Raw genomic sequence first — 19,694 nt, 5'->3', positions numbered from 1 at the left:
TGTAAAGCATCCCCATAATACCTTAAACATACCTGATTTTTTTCAAATTTTTCGGAGGAGCAGTTTCTTCAAAAATCAAATAAAATAAAAATCAATAGAACCACCCTATCTCCGTCAATATGGCAGTTAAAGGGTTGAAACTATGAGAAAATTGTTTCCAGCCTATGACCTTTCGAATGTGGTATAACAATATGAATTCCCTTTGGGGGCAGATTTCACATGCTTATCCTGCTATAGCCTTTGTTAAAAATACGTACACCTATGTTTCTATCGCATGGCACTTCATGAGTATAGTTTTTGTCAATATCTATTATCTTCATTAGAAGTATACATATTTTTTGCCGAGATTCGCACCGCCGAGTGCTCGGTAATCATCTCGGCCAGTGCTTTCACCATTCATTCATCATACGAGGGACTTGCAACAAAACCGTTCAGCGCAGCTACAGCACTCATACCAACAGACTGAGTTACCGGCTTCGATGCTGAAAATATACACGAGCAAACAGATTGGAGAACGAACCATTCCATACATACTTGCCGACGAGCGTGCCCTTTTTTCATAAATACGTTTATTTCATAGGCAATATACGTAAGTTTTTCTTCGCTGTGGCATCCACAATACATAGTACTCTAAACCTAATACATTTCGAATATCATATTAATATGTTGGTATTCATTAGTTAATCTAAACACTGTTTTTATCATTATGAATTTATAAATTATCATTATCATTATGAATTTATAAAATACATTTATTTTGTACATGATCTTATAACTATTTCAGGTTTGTTTGTAGCTATGATTCATTTTTTTGAGTCAGTCAGAGCTTATGTTCCTTTAAGTGAATGAGGAAAGTTTCATTATGAATGGGCACTGCCCTGGAGCATATTTCTCTCATTTTAGAAGATGATAAGCTTGATTGATAATATTGCGCAATACGGTTTGCTTCATTGCGTGTGCTGTCTAAATCTTGTTTTCACTGGTTTCTAACTAAACGAGGCGGTTACATTTTTGTAAATGTTTTTTCGCATATCTATCAAATATTTCAGCGGCGGAATTGGGAGCGACGGTCTCTCGCAAGCAAACCTGTCATCCACCCGTTTGTCTGCTGTACTTAAAACTAGTTGCTATGCCTTAGTTGATTCAATCAGAACTTTAATTTCATTACTAAGACAAGGTAACCTCGATGGCGTACCTTTTCAAAGCTCCAACATAGTGCATATGTAAATGCGAACTGATGTAGCTACTTGCACATCGTTCAAACGATGAACACTGTAGGGGCGCTGATAGGAACTAATAATATTATGCTGGTAGACCAGAATACACACCGGGAGCATAAATATTGTCACTATACAGTATAGGTGTGAAAGCTTTAACCATCGCTAGCGATATTGCATACACTCATGCTATTCATCAAGAGGTCTTAGCAGCAAGTAATAGCCAAACATATTAAAGAAGAAGAAGAAGAAGAAAGCTTCATTTGTGCTAAACGATTCCACTGCTCACTCGTTGAACTAGTAACCACATGAAGAGATTCGTGTATACACAGCCAACGATGAAGAACCAAAAATACTTTCTCGTTGCTTCGCCCAAGAGAATGAGTAACGAATAATACTTCTATACACTTACCTTCCAAGTACAGAAAAGCTTTGATTCACTAATACATACCAATGTGACTCAACTCCGTCTGCTTAGAAGTGTCTGACGAATTAGGTTTTTTACCGTCACTGCTAACCTCAATCGGATGAACACATTTTGACAGTTCAGCTTTTTTGTTTGTATGTTGACAAATTGGATGGAACCATTTACGGTCCATATCGCCTAAATAGAGTTTCAAAACATTTGTTAACGATTCGTTTCAGAGATTTATTGAATAAAAGTGGCTAGTTGTGAAGTATAAAGATGATTGTTTGAGATGTATTCCTCGATTTTGTTTAAACTTGTTTGTAAACAGTACCACTGAATTGTGAAGGATGAATTCTTGTTCATTTCTGACGTCACGATAGAAAATCTAATGGTTCAATTAGGTTTTCTACGAAAATGACATTAGGTTTTGCATGATGACGACACAAATGAACTGCCGATGAATCAAGTTCATCTTTGACAGTTGCCGTGTACTTGTTTTGTTTTGCGACTGCGAATTAAAAATTGAAAATTGACGAGAAAGTACCTGTTAAAAACGTGTTCCAAAGTGAAAAGAACTAACGATTACCCTGTATGCGTTTACAGCATCAAGAAGCGATATTTGTATAAATCTGTTTAGTGTGAGGCGATTTGAAATTTTTAAATTTAAATGATGAACCTCTGATGAACATTTAAACTGTAAACAAATACACGTCGACTGTCAAAAAAAGTTCATTTTTTGAGGTTATGTCATGTTCGTGCAAAACCTAATAACTTCACAAAATGAACTTTTTTTGACAGCCGCCGTGTATTTGTTTACAGTTTAAAAGTTCATCAGTTCATCGTTTGAATTGAAAAATTGCATGTCGCCTCACATATTTATACAAATATCGCTTCTAGATGCTGGAAACGCATACAGAGCAATCTTTTTGAGTTCTTTTCACTGTGGAACACGTTTTTAACAGACACTTTCTAGTCATTTTTCAATTTATATTTTGCAGTCGCAAAACAAAACAAACAAACGGCAACTATCAAAAATGAATTTTATTAATCGACAGTTCATTTGTGTCTTCATCGTGCAAAACTTAATTGTTGGTGTATTTATGTTCATGACCCATGAAGTGAATGAATGATGCTTATTTTTCTTCAGTTCATTCGTTTTCCAAGCACTAAACTCAGCAGAAAATAAAATTGCTGAGTCTCGGCAATCTCAAATTTGTCAAACGTAAGTTATTACCGAAATCGTCATCAAAAAGTTTACTGCCTATTCGAAATAACCTTTACTGAATTTCCGGCAAAAACAAAATTTATAATAATAATAATAAAATTTAAATTGTGGTGCGCCCCATAAAATTGTGGGTACCTTCCGGAATCGAAACTGAAATAACCGTATAACTGAACTAAGTTTATTTGGTTATCGACTATAAAAATCTGCAAGCCCGTTTAATTTGATTGAAATTGACATTTTTGCACTAATTACCCTGTCTCTCCGAAACTGGAAGTCGAATCTGATCCGAAAACAGGAAGTTTCTATGAGATGTTAAGACCTTTCATCCGAATCGTAGAAGGAAGAATGCGATACAGCCTACGAGAAAAATGAGTGCCATAATTTGCATGTTTTATACATATTATCCTATATCGCCAGAACCAGAAGTCGGATCCAAATGAAATCCTTCAATCTTGTATGAGTGCATAAAACCATAGAGTAAAATTATTTGTCACCATAGAGTAAAATTATTTGTCGCACATACACACATCTGTTGATCTGGACTATCGTGTTCGAATGGTATATGGGTGTGAGCAGTTATGTTCTTTCAGCAATTATTGCTGGGAGCAGCTCAAATCAATATAAATATGAAATTATTTTGAATTCGAAAATACTGCCATCTTCCTATTGCATATGCCATATTTGAACGATTATGTTGCCAAAAACGAACCGTGCTAAAATCGAAACGATGCAAAAATCATGTTCGTCTTTGCACCCAAACATCACTTTACCATGCAGCGCTCAAAACGCTTACTACTGGAACAGGGAGAACAGTTCGTTACACAAAAATATCGATATCGCTGTTAGAAAAGAACGGATTTCAGCAATAGATGCCTTATTGGATAGTTCATACTAAATACTGAAACGTATTTTGTTTACAAGGTCAATTGTGACATATATTGTCAAAAAATTCGGACATACAACTCGAAAATTAAACAACAGTTGATAGCGATCTGGCTGACGAGGAAACCTTTCATTTGCGTCTAGTTTGATCAAAATCAGTCCAGTCATTCCTGAGCTCTCGATCTCTTTATTACACCACACATAAACACACGGACATTTGCTCAGTTCGTCGAGCTGGATCGATTGGTATAACTCCAGCGTAGTGTATAGTGTGAACGAGACTTAACAAATTACACACGCCACTATGAACGAAGGCTACAAGAAATATCAGTAATTTGATTATAATAACTAGTAAAAAAGAAGCAAGTAGCGCTTCTGTATAATGCACGAAGAAGAGAGACTGAATACATCCTTGTTTAGCTGGTCGTAGTCGGTGCTAAATCAGTGTATAAAAACGATAGGACCGTAGGCTTATTTCGTATCACCACGTTGCTCCACGTGATCCCACATGAATTTCCTCCCCAAGTAAAAGCCCCGACTTCCATGTTTGTGCGTCAATTCGCTCACATCTGCGTGACAAATCTCATCCTTAGTGTGACGTCTGATCCGAAATAAATCGATTGGTAATGCAACAGTTTGCGGGTGAAAGGCTTTCCCTATACACATTGTTCGCTTGGGTCGAATGACTTGACAAAAGCTTCTTCGATAAATCAACATAAGCCGTGAGCCGATTCAGTGCAATAACGTTATTTGTAGCTCTCGAGCAACAATCAATACTATTTGCTTTGCCAATAATTCTGTGGCCTAGGGCTATACGAAAATGGTTTTGCCGACAATGATGAATCTAGTTTACGAATCACAGCGTCCTTCTGGTACTTTATGTGGAGGCTTTCACGTTCGCCAGAAGAGCGGAAGATTTTCTATGTGGTAGAATCACAACCGCATGGATTACGTCTATAATTAATGTTTTTGTATGCCGTTGAGCACTTTTTCTACTTTTGGAAAAAAAAGTCAAGCAACTTAATTTTCTTCCGTCATCAAGTGTTCCGGAACGTCATACAAACGAAATAAATCTTCATCATAAGGTGTTGACACATGAAGAAACTGTGCTAAAATGCACATAGGGATTCTCTGGTTTGGATAGGACTTTTAATATCCTTCGTTTCCTTTGACTTTGGCATTTTGTTTTCTGAATATGGAAACAATACGATGAAAAAAAACTGCGACGAATCAAAATGTAGTATTTGGATGAAAGCTGTGAAAACAACCTTTTCGAACTTTTAAGATTCTTGATTATTGCACTCTACATACAAAACAAATTAGATGAACCACAATTAGGTTGTAGTCGGGTTAAAATAAATTATATATAATAATTATAAATTTGTGATGAAAGAATTGTTTGAATTCGTATTACTTCCCAGGCCCAGCATTTAAAGCTGCTATACCTTTACCGTAGGTTTTCAAGTCGGAACAATTCTTATTTCGTGCGCAAAAGGTTTCATAGTACAAAAGTTTCCTCTACATCGTATACGTTCCTTCGTTAGGAGCAATTACTCCGCATGAAAGCCCTTTAGCGCACGTTGCTCTCCGAGGCTGAAACCAATGATGATCCCAAGTAAAATATTCTTGGTTGGAGAACCATGCAAATGCTACAAGTTTTCTATGTTTATCATTTTGCTAATAAATTCATTCCGTACAAGTAATCGTAACTCGATTTGGAATGAAGCAATCGCATGAACAAGATATTCCATAATTAAAATTGTTGAGGCTTTCCATGTAATTTTCTATGCAGCGAGAAAAGCAAAATCAATTAGTTGTTATTTGATTCCCAGTAGGCAAGATGAGTAGCTACAAGAGCCCCATGGACGCCGAAGCTTTTCACAAAATGCGATGTTGCGTGTGAAAAGAGATGATAGCAATGTAGCAGGACGTCGACTGGAAAGAAAGCTCCGTTGCGTCTGCATAACAAGAGTCGCCGTTGGTCGCGTAGCATAAATCTTTATTCCTCTAATTTGTTCATCTAATTGTGCAAGCGATGCGATGCTGGGAGAATATGATGAACGGGAGCAATAAATATTGCATACACCATAGGCGTTCCACGACATCGTGTGATAGTAATAAATTATGTGATAATGTGAAATAGAGATTTATTACAAAAATCTCAGTTGCACTTTTCCGTTTCCACGACATTCCACTCTCACTTGGCTTTCATCGAGATTTGTGATTTTGTTTCTGATACCGGCTTGTTAGTCGAGAATACTATCCACACGCTAGTGTGACAAAGAAATTGAATTTATATTTCATCATCGCGCCCAAAGTGTCACAAAATATAATGTACTAAAAGGTTTCTTTATTTTATTTCTCGTTTCAGCACTGTTATCAGGCACACTACGAACATATCAACGAGCCGGGTGTGATCGTGAGCTGGTCACATTGAGCTGTCCCCGAGGTACTAGCATATCGATAGAGGTAGCACAGTACGGACAAAGTGGAGGTATGTTGAAAGAAATTTTTCACACTTACGAACATCTCCCATGAAGGCAACACGATACTGACATGGGATACTGTCAGAATCATGCAAGGGAACTTCAGCTTGGTGGTCTGTGGTTTTTTGATGAAAATATTTAGTTTCAGATAAAATGCTCAACGACCGTGAGCTTATGAACCAAAACAAAGATAAATATCAATTCGCACGAATCTTGACTATGGAGTTTCCATATAAAAACTGTCATAAAAAATGAGCACCATGTTGATAACATATATAAATATACTCTGTACTTCAATGACATGAACAGAACAGACAGTTTTACGACATGAGGAGAGCGGTGAAAAATTTTTAACCCGTCCGTTGTAGTTCATTTATTTAGTTGTCTAAATAGTTTATTCACCAAGTTCTATGGGAACAATTCATTTTGTATGAATGGAAACACACGTTGATTGCAAATATTAAGTTCAATATACTTTATTCAAAGTATTAAAACAGGTTTTTTAACTAGCGGTTATTTCGACATTGGTAACCTTAATGTCACTTCTGATTTGACAGAAACTTAGTTTTATCCTTCCGCTGAACGAAAATGGTTGTGTGTACACTTGAGAAACGCGTGAAAATAGTGCAGTTGTACATTAAAAATCATGGTAATGTGTGCCAAAAAATCATCTTCTCGGATGAGGTACATTTTCATCTCGGCGGGTATGTTAACAAGCAAAATTGTCGCATCTGGGGGACGGAAAACCCGCACGTTATCATGGATAGCATGCTTTTTTTCATCGTTCCACCAACTTTCGAGTACTGCGTCGAAAGAACTGTTCATCTTTGAAAGCGATCCAGTCGTGAAGTCATATTCCACTTAAAACCTATTGAAGTGCTGCTCTGCAAGTGTGTGAGTCATCGACAATGATAGTCGGAAGAGCCAAGTCTAGAGAGTATGGTATCTGGAACAGAAGTTCCTTTTTGAGTTGAAAAAATTACATTTTGGGTCGATTTCACTGTGTGCTCGGAGGCGTTGTCGTGCTGCAAAATGATTTTCTCATATCTCGTGAAGTATTTCGTTGGTTTTTTGCGTCCTGTAACGATTAGTATTTACAGTTTCCCCTGGTTTGAGAAGCTTGTGGTACAATACAACCTTTTGATCCCACCAAATGCACAGCATCGTATTCTTTCCCAAGCAATATAGGGTTCGAAGTTTATGTCGAAAAGCGACGCATGTTTTTCTGCGCTTGGGTTTCTCGAAATAAGTCCATTTCTCATCCCCCGTCAGGATCCGGTGCAAATCTCTTTGCTTCATGCCGAGAAAGCAAAGTTTTGCGTTTTTCAGTTTGCTCATGAGGAACTCAACTTCTGAATCTTCTCCATTATGTGTGGACAATCTGGAATGGCTTGGCGACTAACGTTTAACCTCTGTCGTTTGTTTTTGGGTTTCGGTATTGTCTTCGTTTAACAATCCTTGCGATTCGGCATCTTCAAATTTTGTTTAGGTTGACCTGTGGTTGAAACCTCCACTGTTAAATCGTTTAAACCAACGATTGTATGTGTTTACGTCAAAGTAGGTAAGTCTCAGAAGACAGTTTAAGTAAGCTTTACTGTACACACAACAGAAACCGATTAGTAATAATGATAGACAGAATTAGAGATAACGACAGGCAGCTAACGTTACGGAACTAAGTGTACTTTTCATTACTGCGTTCTACACATACTAAGTTAGGTATTACAGATGACGGTCTCTTCCTGTACAGTTAAATTGTGTTCATATAAAAATGTAGGCAACCTATATAATAAATTAAATCATCAGTGGCCTCAGGAGGGTTCTTCTTCAGAAAGTAAACTAGTCAGTCGACGGTCTAGAATCTAGAGTCAGTCAACTCAGTACTACAGCTAGTTAAAATGTGAACGTTAGTCAAGATAGACAATTCCTAGTAATTGTCATCATTCCAGTTCTAATAATACTGAACAGAATAAATCATTTGAGTTAAGTACAAATATTTGTGTGTTCATGTTGCACCGCGAATCAGATTTTCCTCGTGCATATAATTCCGACAAACCACAAACGTAATGTGCGCAAACAGTATGCTTTGACAAGAATTCAATGGGAATAAGGCTGCTTTTTTCTTAAAAAAGTAATGAAACAATACTTTCCGCTAATGCTCTTAACTCGGCAAGAATTCCTAACATGTTCTCTTCACTAAATTCATAAGCCACTAACGTACAACTATCAAAAAAGTAACGGCTTTAAGAAACATGAGGTTCATCAAAAAATGGCATAATAGTTTCGATGGTGAGCTAATCTCATCTTGACATCTCTTGAAAATAATCCCGCATTGTCACACCTGGTAACTTGGTTCAAGTTTAAAACGAAGTAGCAACACAAGGACGGTATTTTTTTATTTGACATGATTTTTTAAATTATTAATTACTTTTCGTTCACGATCTCAAATGCTAAGACTATGCAACAAGGATCTAATTAAATACCTTTTGAACGAAAAGCTGTTAGTCAACTTTTCCTTAAAAAAAGCAGTAAGAATGAAGAGAAGAATGTTTGATATGAAATCTTTTCAAAGCAATTTTGGTGGCTCCGCAATTCCTCCAAATTATCAAATGAACTGAATTCAGTTTTCCGAATATCAGCTCTTATGTTTTTGCAATAGTGATGTACAGGGTCCGCCATCTAACTTTTTTTAACTAGAGATTATTTCGACATTAGTAACCTTAATGTGCTAAAAAATAAAAAATAGTGTAGTTTTACATTGAAAATCATGGTAATGTGTGCCAAAAAATCATCTTCTCGGATGAGGCACATTTTCATCTCGGCGGGTATGTTAACAAGCAAAATTGTCGCATCTGGGGGACGGAAAACCCGCACGTTATCATGAAGAAGTCGATGCATCCTCAGAGAGTGACACTGATCATCACACTGGCTATGTGATTGGATTGTATGTTAGCATTAAACTGCGTAGTATAGACGATGAAAAAGAAGGTCAGAGAATGCAACGGAATATCATACGTGCCACTTAACAGTTTCAAAAGAGAAAGCAATTCTTTGGCCAATTCTGCTATGGTATACATAATTTTTCATAACACCTCTCAAAGCGACGAGCCCGACACTAACATCATCAGACGAAGCCTTAGGTGATTATGTGCTATCAATCAAGGACAACGAAAACTTAAAGGAAGGAATATCAGAACACAAATGGTCGAAAATCTAGGGCAGGAGCTCCCAAACTATTTCGGGCCATGGATCCATTTACTAAAATTAACTTAGGCCTCAAACCCGCTTCAACAAATTCCTTTGAAAATTCAATTTTTTGCTTTTTTAATATTGATGTGAAATATTTACCTTACTTTACTTCTGCGAATGGTCAAATAAATACAGCTTTTTTAGCGTAAATATTCCAAATAACAACTTATATCAAACAATATGGGATCGATTTCTAGACCTCGTCGACCCCTATAGTCAGTTTTCGTTTACGACGACCCCCGCAAAAAGGACTATATCGACCACTTTGGGAACCCCTGCTCTAGGGGACAGTGTTCGGTTGCCAGCCCCGCACCATAACTTTTGACAAAAAGCCAATAACGTAATTCCGACAAATGTCATGTGTGTGTAATAGCAGCCCGTTATTTTTGTGCCGAATACCAAAACAAACTGACACGTCTACATTTTGCTGCGGTCGAAATAATTATAATGGTACTAATATCAACACGAAAGATAGTGCTACAAATTGAAGTACACAAATCGAAAATTTGTAAATTTATAGAGTAAATTCAGTCCATTTCGTGATTATACCAGATGCTATCAAAATTTTCGCAACCAAAGTTTTTTTTCATCACTTTCAAAATGTCTACAGAATTCGGTTACCGGCACCCCAAAGTGTTCGGTTCGAAAATTCAGAGATAAATCTGTAAATTAGCAGATTTCATAGTTAGGCTGCAGATTCCTTTTTTTAAAGACTGTCCCATGGCTGCGTCCTGTTGTTTACACTGTTCTCTAACTACTTGTGCAGTTGTTTATTCGTTTTCATTAATTTGTTTCAACATGCATGGACTTTCAGCAGAACAACGTCGAAGAATTGTGTACAAATGGTGCACAGAACACGGACTGTCACTGAGAAAGGTAGCGAAAATGGAAGGAGTAAGTGGAAAAGCCGTGCGAAATGCAATCAGGAAGTTCGGTGAGGATAACACCTTTGAGGATAAACCGAAAACGGGTCTAAAAAAGGTCCTGCTAACCCACAGTTTGATAAACGTATACTGAAGGCGTTCGAGCAAAAGAAGGAGGTTTCAGTTCAGGATGTAGTCAAAAATGTGGGCACTTCGAAGTCAAATGTTCTTCCTGCTAAAGAGCGTATCTTCGAACCTATAAGAAGCAGAAACAACCAAAACGTAGTCCGAAACAAGAAGCATCGATCAGGCCGAGGGTTCGAAAGCTGTACAATACGATTCTTGCTGGAAATTTGAACTGCATAATTATGGATGACGAAACCTACGTGAAAATCGATTACAAATCCTTGCCGGGACCAAAATATTATACGGTGCGAGAAGGGCAAGCGTTAAACCAGTCCGAGACATCGATTCAAGTTGAAAAATTTGGTAAGAAAGCTATGGTCTGGCAAGCAATTTGTAGCTGCGGTAAGATTTAGAAATCCTTCATCACCACTGCTTCAATGAACAGCGAAATATACATCAAGGAATGTTTACAAAAACGACTTCTACCCATGATTCGAAGCCACGAGGATCCTGTTGTCTTCTGGCGAGATCTTGCTTCATGCCACTACTCGAAATCAACGGTAGAATGGTATACTACCAAAAAAGTCACTTCCGTCCCAAAAGACATCAACCCACCAAATTGCCCACAACTTCGACCAATTGAGAAATTATGGGCATTAACGAAGGCACATCTTAGGAAACATGTCTCGGCAGCCTAAACATTCAACAGTTCGAAAAAGATTGGAAAAAAGTGTAAAAACTAGTCGCTAAGAAGTCTGTACGGAATTTAATGAGGAACGTTCGCAAAAAGGTGCGCCAGCTAGTCTACAATGGCTAGGTAGCAAACGTTGAGAATAATACTCTGTTGTTGTAGTCTAATATTATCAGTACATCTAATAAAATTTGAATATCTAACACTTGTGAATTATTTACAGCGAAAACAAAGTGCGTCCATACTTTCTGGGACAGTCTTTAATAATACTATCTGGCAACTTTGGTGAAACATCTGTCTGCTCATGAAGGAAAAGCTCCGATTAAGAAAAAGCGTGGAAGACCGATCAACGGCGTCACCATCCAAATCATCGGCCAACAGAGCTAAAGCGAAGCTAACCATCAAACAATCAAGACTTTTGACCAAAAAGCCTCCAAAATGAATAATCGTTTTATTTTCTTTCAATCATGGCTGGTTTTACTTAAATTTCTCCATTTTCCATAGATTTTCTTGTGGTACCGATAACCGAACCCCTTTTTAAATTACCAAAAATGATCTTTCCATTGCTATATAAATTTCCACATAATGTGTACTTAATCGAAAATTATGAGCAAAAAACAAAAACGTGCTTTTAACAGGACACCATCCCCTACTAGTCGGATTTTCGTCAGATTTGATTACGTTTTCATCTGAGAAAGTTTCCCCAATAATTGAAGTCGTTGAAATAATCTTCGTTTAAATTTTCTTGACAGTTGTCGCATAAGACGAGGGATTGGAACGATAATTAATCAGCATTGTTTGCTGCGCGCTTTTGTTAGTACGACGTATTAGCGCCCGATTTTCTGACGAGATGAGAGCAAAGAACGTTGCATAAAACTGGCAGTTTTTGACGTTGATCTCCATCAACTATTTCTATCACTATCAGCTATATATCAGCAATAACATTTCCAATGTCGCTTCGCGATGGTGCAGATTTCTTCTCCTTTTAATGACTGACACTTTCGTTTTTCTAATTGCACACCGGAATATTAACGATGCATTTTATGTAATTCATTTAAAGAATTTGAATGACATTCCCTTTTTTCAACTTTCACTGATCTAAGACTACCACAAATTTCAAAATTATGCATCCTATGATGATTCTATCTGAAAGTTCTGATTGATGGTTGGATTTTGGAAATTCACCTAGTTCTTAAACTAAGAAATATTATAAACTCTCGCAGTTTCCACAATCTCTGAAGTTCGCATATCTTCGTGTAAAATTCTTGTTCGCTAAAATGCTGTCATGAAGACAAAATCCTTGAGTGTATGTGCGACTTTTTTTTATTTATGGAAGAAAATCATAAAACCGTTATTAAAAAATAAATGGGCTGGGGTATGTTGGCCAAGTTTGCTTGAATATATAAAAAAACATCAAATATAATTACAACATTTTGTATTATACAGATAAGTAATAAACAATCTTTACTTTTGATAGTTTAGGAACCTCTAAATGTTAAAAGTTTCGACGGATAATGATTTCTAAAATATTTGAACAATTTTTTATCAACGATTTCCAAACTTCATTGATTCTAATCTCTTATTTCTATTTATAAACAGTTTCGATTATTCGTCGCAATCTTTCAATCATAAGTGTAGAAGATTTTAACTTTGTTTCCATGTCGTTTGAATCATACGCGAATTCAATTGGAATATTAGAGAAACCTATTCTTAATCTATCTAATGGTGTGATAATGCCATTCTTTTTCATCGAAAAAGTCCCATTAAAATATTTTTCTTTTTTTTTTATTAATATAATTCCTGACATGAAATTGGGCTCATTTTGACACTAATTAATTAAGACCTATTCGAATAGTTCACAGAAGCGTGCATGCAAGCTTCAGCGTTCACGGCAACATTTCTGGAACCAAAGGTAACTGTTTTTTCTGTTTTACCTATTTTTATATATATAAAAAATAGGTATAGAATTCGCTCAAACTTTCGAAAAATTTTCCGAGGCCCGGAGGGCCGAATGACATATACCAATCGATTCAGCTCGACGAACTGAGCAAATGTCTGTGTGTGTGTGTGTGTGTATGTGTGTGTGTCCGTATGTGTGTTGTCAACTAAGAGGTCGAGATCTCAGAGATGGCTGGACCGATTTTCATCAAACTAGTCGCAAATGAAAGGTCTCCCCGTCACCCAAAACGCTATTGAATGGTTTTGAGATCGGATGTTTACTTTTTGAGTTATACAAAGTTTTATGTCAAAATTTTCAGTTTTTTGACAGTATCTGTCACAATTGACCTTAGACCTTAGACTTAGATTCCGCACGGTAATACCTATCCAACAAGCCATAGATTGTTAAAATCCGTCCATTTTTAACGGAGATATCGAAATTTTTCGGTAAGCGACTTTTCCCCCTATTCCAGCAGTAGGAGTTTTGAGCGCTGTATGACAAAGAAATGCTTGGGAGCAACGGAAAACACGATTTTTTATACTGTTACATACAATTGTTTCTAAGAACCAAAAGGATTGTGTACAGCATTCTTTTTCATGACATTTAGCCTCGGACCGATTTTGGCACGGCTCGTTTTTGGCAACATAATCGTTCGAATATGACATATATAAACCAGATGATGGCAGAATTTGTTTTTAATTATTTTGTTTTAAACTACTTACAGCAATAAATGCTGGAACAACATAACATCCATATACCATTCGAATCAGTTCGTCGAGATCAGCAAATGCGTGTGTGACAAATAACTTCAATTAATTTTCTCGGAAAATTTCTTTCCTACAAATTCAGATTCATACGAAAAGTCGTATGCTCCCAAACAAAGTTCCTGCATTATGTTTGGTTCCGACCTCTGGTTTCGGAACTACAGGATGATATGTGAAACGAAATCAAAATTGTGTAACTCATTTTTCTTGAAGATGGCTGAACCGATCTAAGATGCAAATGAATTCTAAGAATCATCTAAGATTCAAATGAAAAGTTTCAAAGTTCTATAAAACATCTTGCTTTTCAGTCAGATCCAACTTCCGGTTTCGGGGATTGTATAAAAATGTCTATTCCACATAATTTAATCAGGTTTATCGGGTTAGCAGATTTGGATAGTCGATAAAAAAATTAACTTTTTTCAGTTTTAGTGGTATTCAGTTGTCGATCAGAAGGCACCTAAAAATTTAATTCGTGCTATGATCTCTCAAAGATGTCTTAACTGATTTTCAAATGTTTTGAATCAAATGTAAAATGTACAGCTACTCAGGTGAATTTATCTGACTTCGGCCATACCGCTTTTAGAATTCCGGTTCCAGTATAAAATCGTTTCTCAAAGCTCAATCGTTTTCTCAAAAAAAGCCTAATCAAATTTCAGAAACAAAAATTTTAATTAAAACAAACTTATATACAAAAATTAATTATTTTATCCAATTATGACTTCCGGTTCTCGAATTACATGATGATGAATTTTTAAATTTCAAACCGATATAGAAGATGACAATCCCGAAAAGCTTCAAAGTTGAACTCAAAACTGTTGTAATTTATTCGTCATATGGCCATACGAATCGGTTTGGGTTATGCTGGTTCCTGAATACCGGCTCTGGAAGTACCTTAAATTACCGTAAACTCTAGAGTGGAACTTACATATCATGGCATGTTTAATCGATTATCACACTTCTAGATTCAAATTCGATCCGATTTGCAGTTTCGACATTACAGAGTAATGAGTGATTAAAATCTCAAATTGTCGCTTAAAACGAGGGTCATTAAAATAATGTCATGAAAACTTAAACACCGAAGAATATTCATGCAAAAAACACATGCGGATTGATAAAAATAGGTATCATCTCACTGCTAGGTGGATTAAACACGTTTTTTATCATTCAGTTTATACTGAATTTGAAAACATGTAACAGTTTGTAAATAACAAAGGTAACGACAATTCAGTATCATACAATGAAGACACATTTCCTTCTTGATAGAAAAATGATGTTTTTAACGTTTAAATAAGGAAGATAAATTACAATATTAGATCATTTTCTCAATTTATTAGGTAATATCTACGTTATAAATGGCTGACAGTAAACATAATTCGAAAAAGTTTCCTGGAGACTGTTTACAATTTGAACAAAAGGGTTGACTTACGCTCAAAGCGTATGCTGCACTTTCCCTAGATCTGCTTGTATTCACTTTGTGAAGGAAACGACAAGATGTTTCTACTTCAACATGCTCCACTTAATCGGAACCAACCAGAGTCTTTGATGTCTAGCCACTTTTGATTTCATGCGTCATGATGTGTCGACTTCTTTCATACTACGATTTTTCGGTCGAAAACACAAGTTTTTACCTAAAATGATTCCAGATAGACTACATTAAAACTTCACAACTTCAACCCTAGCTTACAATCAAAGACTCAAATGAATCAATTTGTGGTAAAATTTTTTTTCAAAAGCTTCTAATTACAAGATAATCTGTAGCTGCTCGTTTCTCTGCTGCAAAAAAGGGAAATACCTACCTTGAAAATGCTCCAACTAATCGCGAAGGATCAAACAAAAAACCAAAGCGGTCGTAAATTTCGTCACGGAAGCGATTTCGATAAACCTGGAAAATCATATTACTATATTCTAAGAGCCCTAGTACTAAGTAGAATAAATTGAATCAGAAGCCGGATTCAGTTCTTTTGCCGTTGTGATTTGGGTTCTTGTTAAGCTGAAAAAAAAATTCTTTTAAGAAAACGAATTTAGGGTAAAACGTTAATTTAACTTTCGGTTAGGCTTCCTCAATAAGAATATGAGCTTATGGACGTTGAGAGCTTTTCTCTACAGTGCAATTTTGAATTTGTATTGACTACTCATACCTTTCTGCTTTTCTTATATAGAAAGGCTATGCAATCGCTGTGAAAACCGGTTTTTCAACCGAGTATCGCATATCATTCGACTCAACTCGTCGAGATCACAAATTGTGTATGTATGTATGTATGTGTGTATGTGACAAATAACGTCACTCGATTTTCTCAAAGATGGCTGAACCGATTTTCACAAACTTAACTTCAAACGAAAAGTCTTATGGTTCATTAGTCTGATGTTGAATTTCTTTTTCCTCCGACTTCCAGTTCCGGAACTGCAAGGAAATATGTACAAAATTATGAGGAACAGCGCATTCAATTTTCTCAGAAATTCAATTTTTCAAGTTCATGAAATTGTTTCACAAGTAATGGCGAAACGAGGTACGATTTTTCATAACACAAAAGATAGTGTGAAATTTCATCCAGATTCGACTTTTGGTTTCAAAATAATAGGGCGATGAGTGTCAAAACTTTCAAACCATCATACAAAATATCATCACATAGGTACGTACTGGTACGAAAAAATAAAAAACCACCACCTTTGCGAACGAAGCACACAGTGTGCTTTGTTCAATTTCGTATAACGTGTACGGGTGAACAAAAATAAAAACCATGCAATATTTTCAAAATATAACCGAATTTATCGGCACCAACCACATATGAGCACGTATTCCCTATCGTGTTGAATACAAATCAGACCGCTAAATGTCTGTTACCGGTGTTTGATTAGGCTGATCACGGTCCTGCGTCATGAGTACTTGAGCTCGTTGCTGGTTGCTGTAGATGCGCCTTGTTGCACATTGGTTGCAGTTGCTGGTTGGTTTGATGGTGAAACAGGAGTACTACGCTCACTAGTTTTCATTGTTGAACGGTTGACCTTGTCTTTGGTTGAAGATGTCCTTTTCGCACTTTCAGTGCAAGGTTTACCGTAGTGTGGAGGTTGTTCACAAAACTAACATGTAACCAGCTGATTTTCATAGGTAATCAGCGTTTTACACGGATGTGTTCCACCTTGACCACAAATGATGTAAGATGGAATTGCCTTACGCAGTTGCATACGTACCAATCGCATGCCATTCCGGATGCCGGGGAAAATATTCCGCCATACTTCCCTTTCGATGGAAAGGATTTCACCGTACTGCGACATATTCTCCCGAACGAACTTATCGTTGGCCTGCGGGGGAAGGTCATGTACGCATATTTCTATGACATTGTCCACCATGTGCACAGGGATTTTGTATTTAATGTTGTCACATTCAACGCTGTGCACCTCGTTGTTAACCGAAGCGAATGCAATTGCATCGCTTTCACATTTAAACATAATGTACACACAGTTAGACGCCTTGTTGAATTGAATCTCACTTACATTATTAGCGTCTAGATGCATTCGTTTTTTAAGTAATTCGTTTTCATTTGCTGCTGGTCTAACTTTGCAACGCTTGAAATCTATACAAATTGAATTTGGTCTTGTAGGCCAAGTGTCAGGCTTTGTTAAATCGTATTTGCCCATTTCGTACACTCTATTGTTCACTGCACTGTTTTGTCTTTGTTTCTGTTGTTTCGACTGTAAACGATTTTCGACTGTGTCGAGTGAGATGCGAGCACGAACTGTCAGAAACATGATGCTTCGCGATGTATATGAAATCTCAGTTGCCAAAAACTGTCAATAATATTCACATACATGCTGTGATTACAAATTATTGTATTGATAATAATATCAGCTCACAAGTTCCTATCTCACGCTTTTCTGTATGCCTAAGGTATTTGGCCAACAAAATTGTGTCGTGCAATTTTGTTTGTATTTCTAGCTCATTCCAAACGAAACATAATTATTAAGTTCGTAAATTAGATTACAGTTTGGTTTGTAGAAGTATATTTTATAAAGCTTCAAGGCCATTTCATATAACTTATTGTTATCTCATCTCACAGTAATTGAACAGACTATGAGTAAGACTACTTCTTAAGTTGTAAATAATCTCACTATTCATACACTGAGACCTTTTTTACGAGGTTTTTTGTGCGATTTTTTATTTTAATTTCCGAAGTTACGAGTTTTTTAGAGGTAGACGGCACTACGAATGATTTTTCGATGCGTTGTATGTCATATTATATTCAAAGGACATAATTGGCTGATTTTATAGACTGAAGGTTTAGATACGATTGTTTACAATCTGTATTATTGAAAAGATCTCTGAAATGTTTGAATACATTTGATGCAAACATTGCATTTAGATGGGGTTACTCGATGAAATGATAATCACGGAGCACGAACACTAAAATGCTATCTGAAGGTCAAATGATGATCGTGTGACAAGCATATGAACTCAATTTTCTCAGAGGTGGCAGACCGATTTTCACAAACTTAAATTCAAATGAAAAATCTTACGAACTCAGAACGTTCTTGAACTTGATCAAGATCAGACTTTCAATTCCGGAATTTCAGTGGAAATGTGTAGAAATTGTATTTTAAAGACCGTTTTTCTATACTGGACGATGTGAAAATGAACGAAATGTTTTGAATAAAACATATAATTCTTCTTTTGTGATTCATTGTAAGTTGATAGCTTGAAATAATTCATTTCAGGAATATGAGATATATGAGAAAGGCTTCATTATACCACTAGGTGGATTAAAACAGAATTTTCATTTAAATTATTAAAACAAGAAGCACATTCGTTTCCTATGTCCTTTTAACCATCGCTAAATTTACTACAAAAGCAAAACAACGCTCTCATCCCTCAGTTTTGACTAGGAATAAATGAAGAAAGATTAAATTTAATGTTGAATCCAACCAAACGGATAGCAACAAAATACTTCAAAATACCGTCTACAACATAACGTAATTGACGTTGCTATCGACCGTTGCCATATCCAGGGCGACGAGGACGACGAACACTGATTTAGAAGACTGGAATAAGAATATTGTCACATCATGAGTCACTTGAAAAAGAATACGATGGGCCGACTATTTTGTGTTCGAAAATGAGAAGATGATTGAAATGGATTCATTTTCTACTTTATTACAAATATCCTGAGAGTTGCAAAATATGCGACCAAAGGAAATGAAATAATGATCATTGCGTATCACAAAACTGAACTCTACAAAAACTCGAAAATTAGAAGAGGAAACGCGAAACATTTTAACGTTATCAAATCGCAAAAACTTTTGATGCCTCTCCGGAACGAAGATGATCACCGTTAAGTTTTTTCAATATATTGACGTTATGTTAAATAACTTTACTGTTAATCATTAACCTAAATCAGTTCTGTTCGGCGTTGGCATTGAAACAAAATTCTGTTAGTTGAAAAACAAATCGATTGAAATTTTTTCAGATATTCCAATTAATTGAATCTATTCAAGAAATCTTACTGATTTGCGATGATAATTAAAATATACTTATTGATATATGCTATGATTTCTTTAAAAAGTTCGGTATGGTGAGATATATAGTAACTATTGACCCGGGTTGGCGGTTCAATGCATACGGCGCTGGTCTTTGACATACCTAAATAGAATATTAGATAGGAATGTAATATCTCTGAGTATTATTCTCCGATTTGAAGTAAATACTTGACGTAATATATTTGTCGATAACAAGATTAGGGGAAAAAAATAAATATTATGAACTGAAAAAAGGATGACGAAATAAAAACAACTATAATTTAATATCTGAATGAATGCATTGTTCATCTTTTTAAGAGCCAAGACAACTAATGATT

At 36.2% G+C, this 19,694-nt stretch overlaps 1 protein-coding gene across 4 annotated transcripts in view; it reads left to right on the top strand.

Annotated features, from left to right (window-relative positions):
• The window catches only part of LOC131431153 (protein eva-1), a 443,272-nt gene that overhangs the window by 247,375 nt on the left and 176,203 nt on the right, over positions 1-19,694 (top strand). For all 4 annotated transcript variants that reach the window (XM_058596696.1, XM_058596693.1, XM_058596694.1 and 1 more), the window contains exon 3: positions 6,105-6,227. In XM_058596696.1, the coding sequence (XP_058452679.1) occupies positions 6,105-6,227 (123 nt within the window). The remainder of the gene's footprint in view (positions 1-6,104; positions 6,228-19,694) is intronic.

This window comes from Malaya genurostris, chromosome 2 (genome assembly GCF_030247185.1).
Source record: "Malaya genurostris strain Urasoe2022 chromosome 2, Malgen_1.1, whole genome shotgun sequence".
Lineage (NCBI taxonomy): Eukaryota > Metazoa > Arthropoda > Insecta > Diptera > Culicidae > Malaya > Malaya genurostris.
This window is presented reverse-complemented; position numbering and strand designations above follow the sequence as displayed.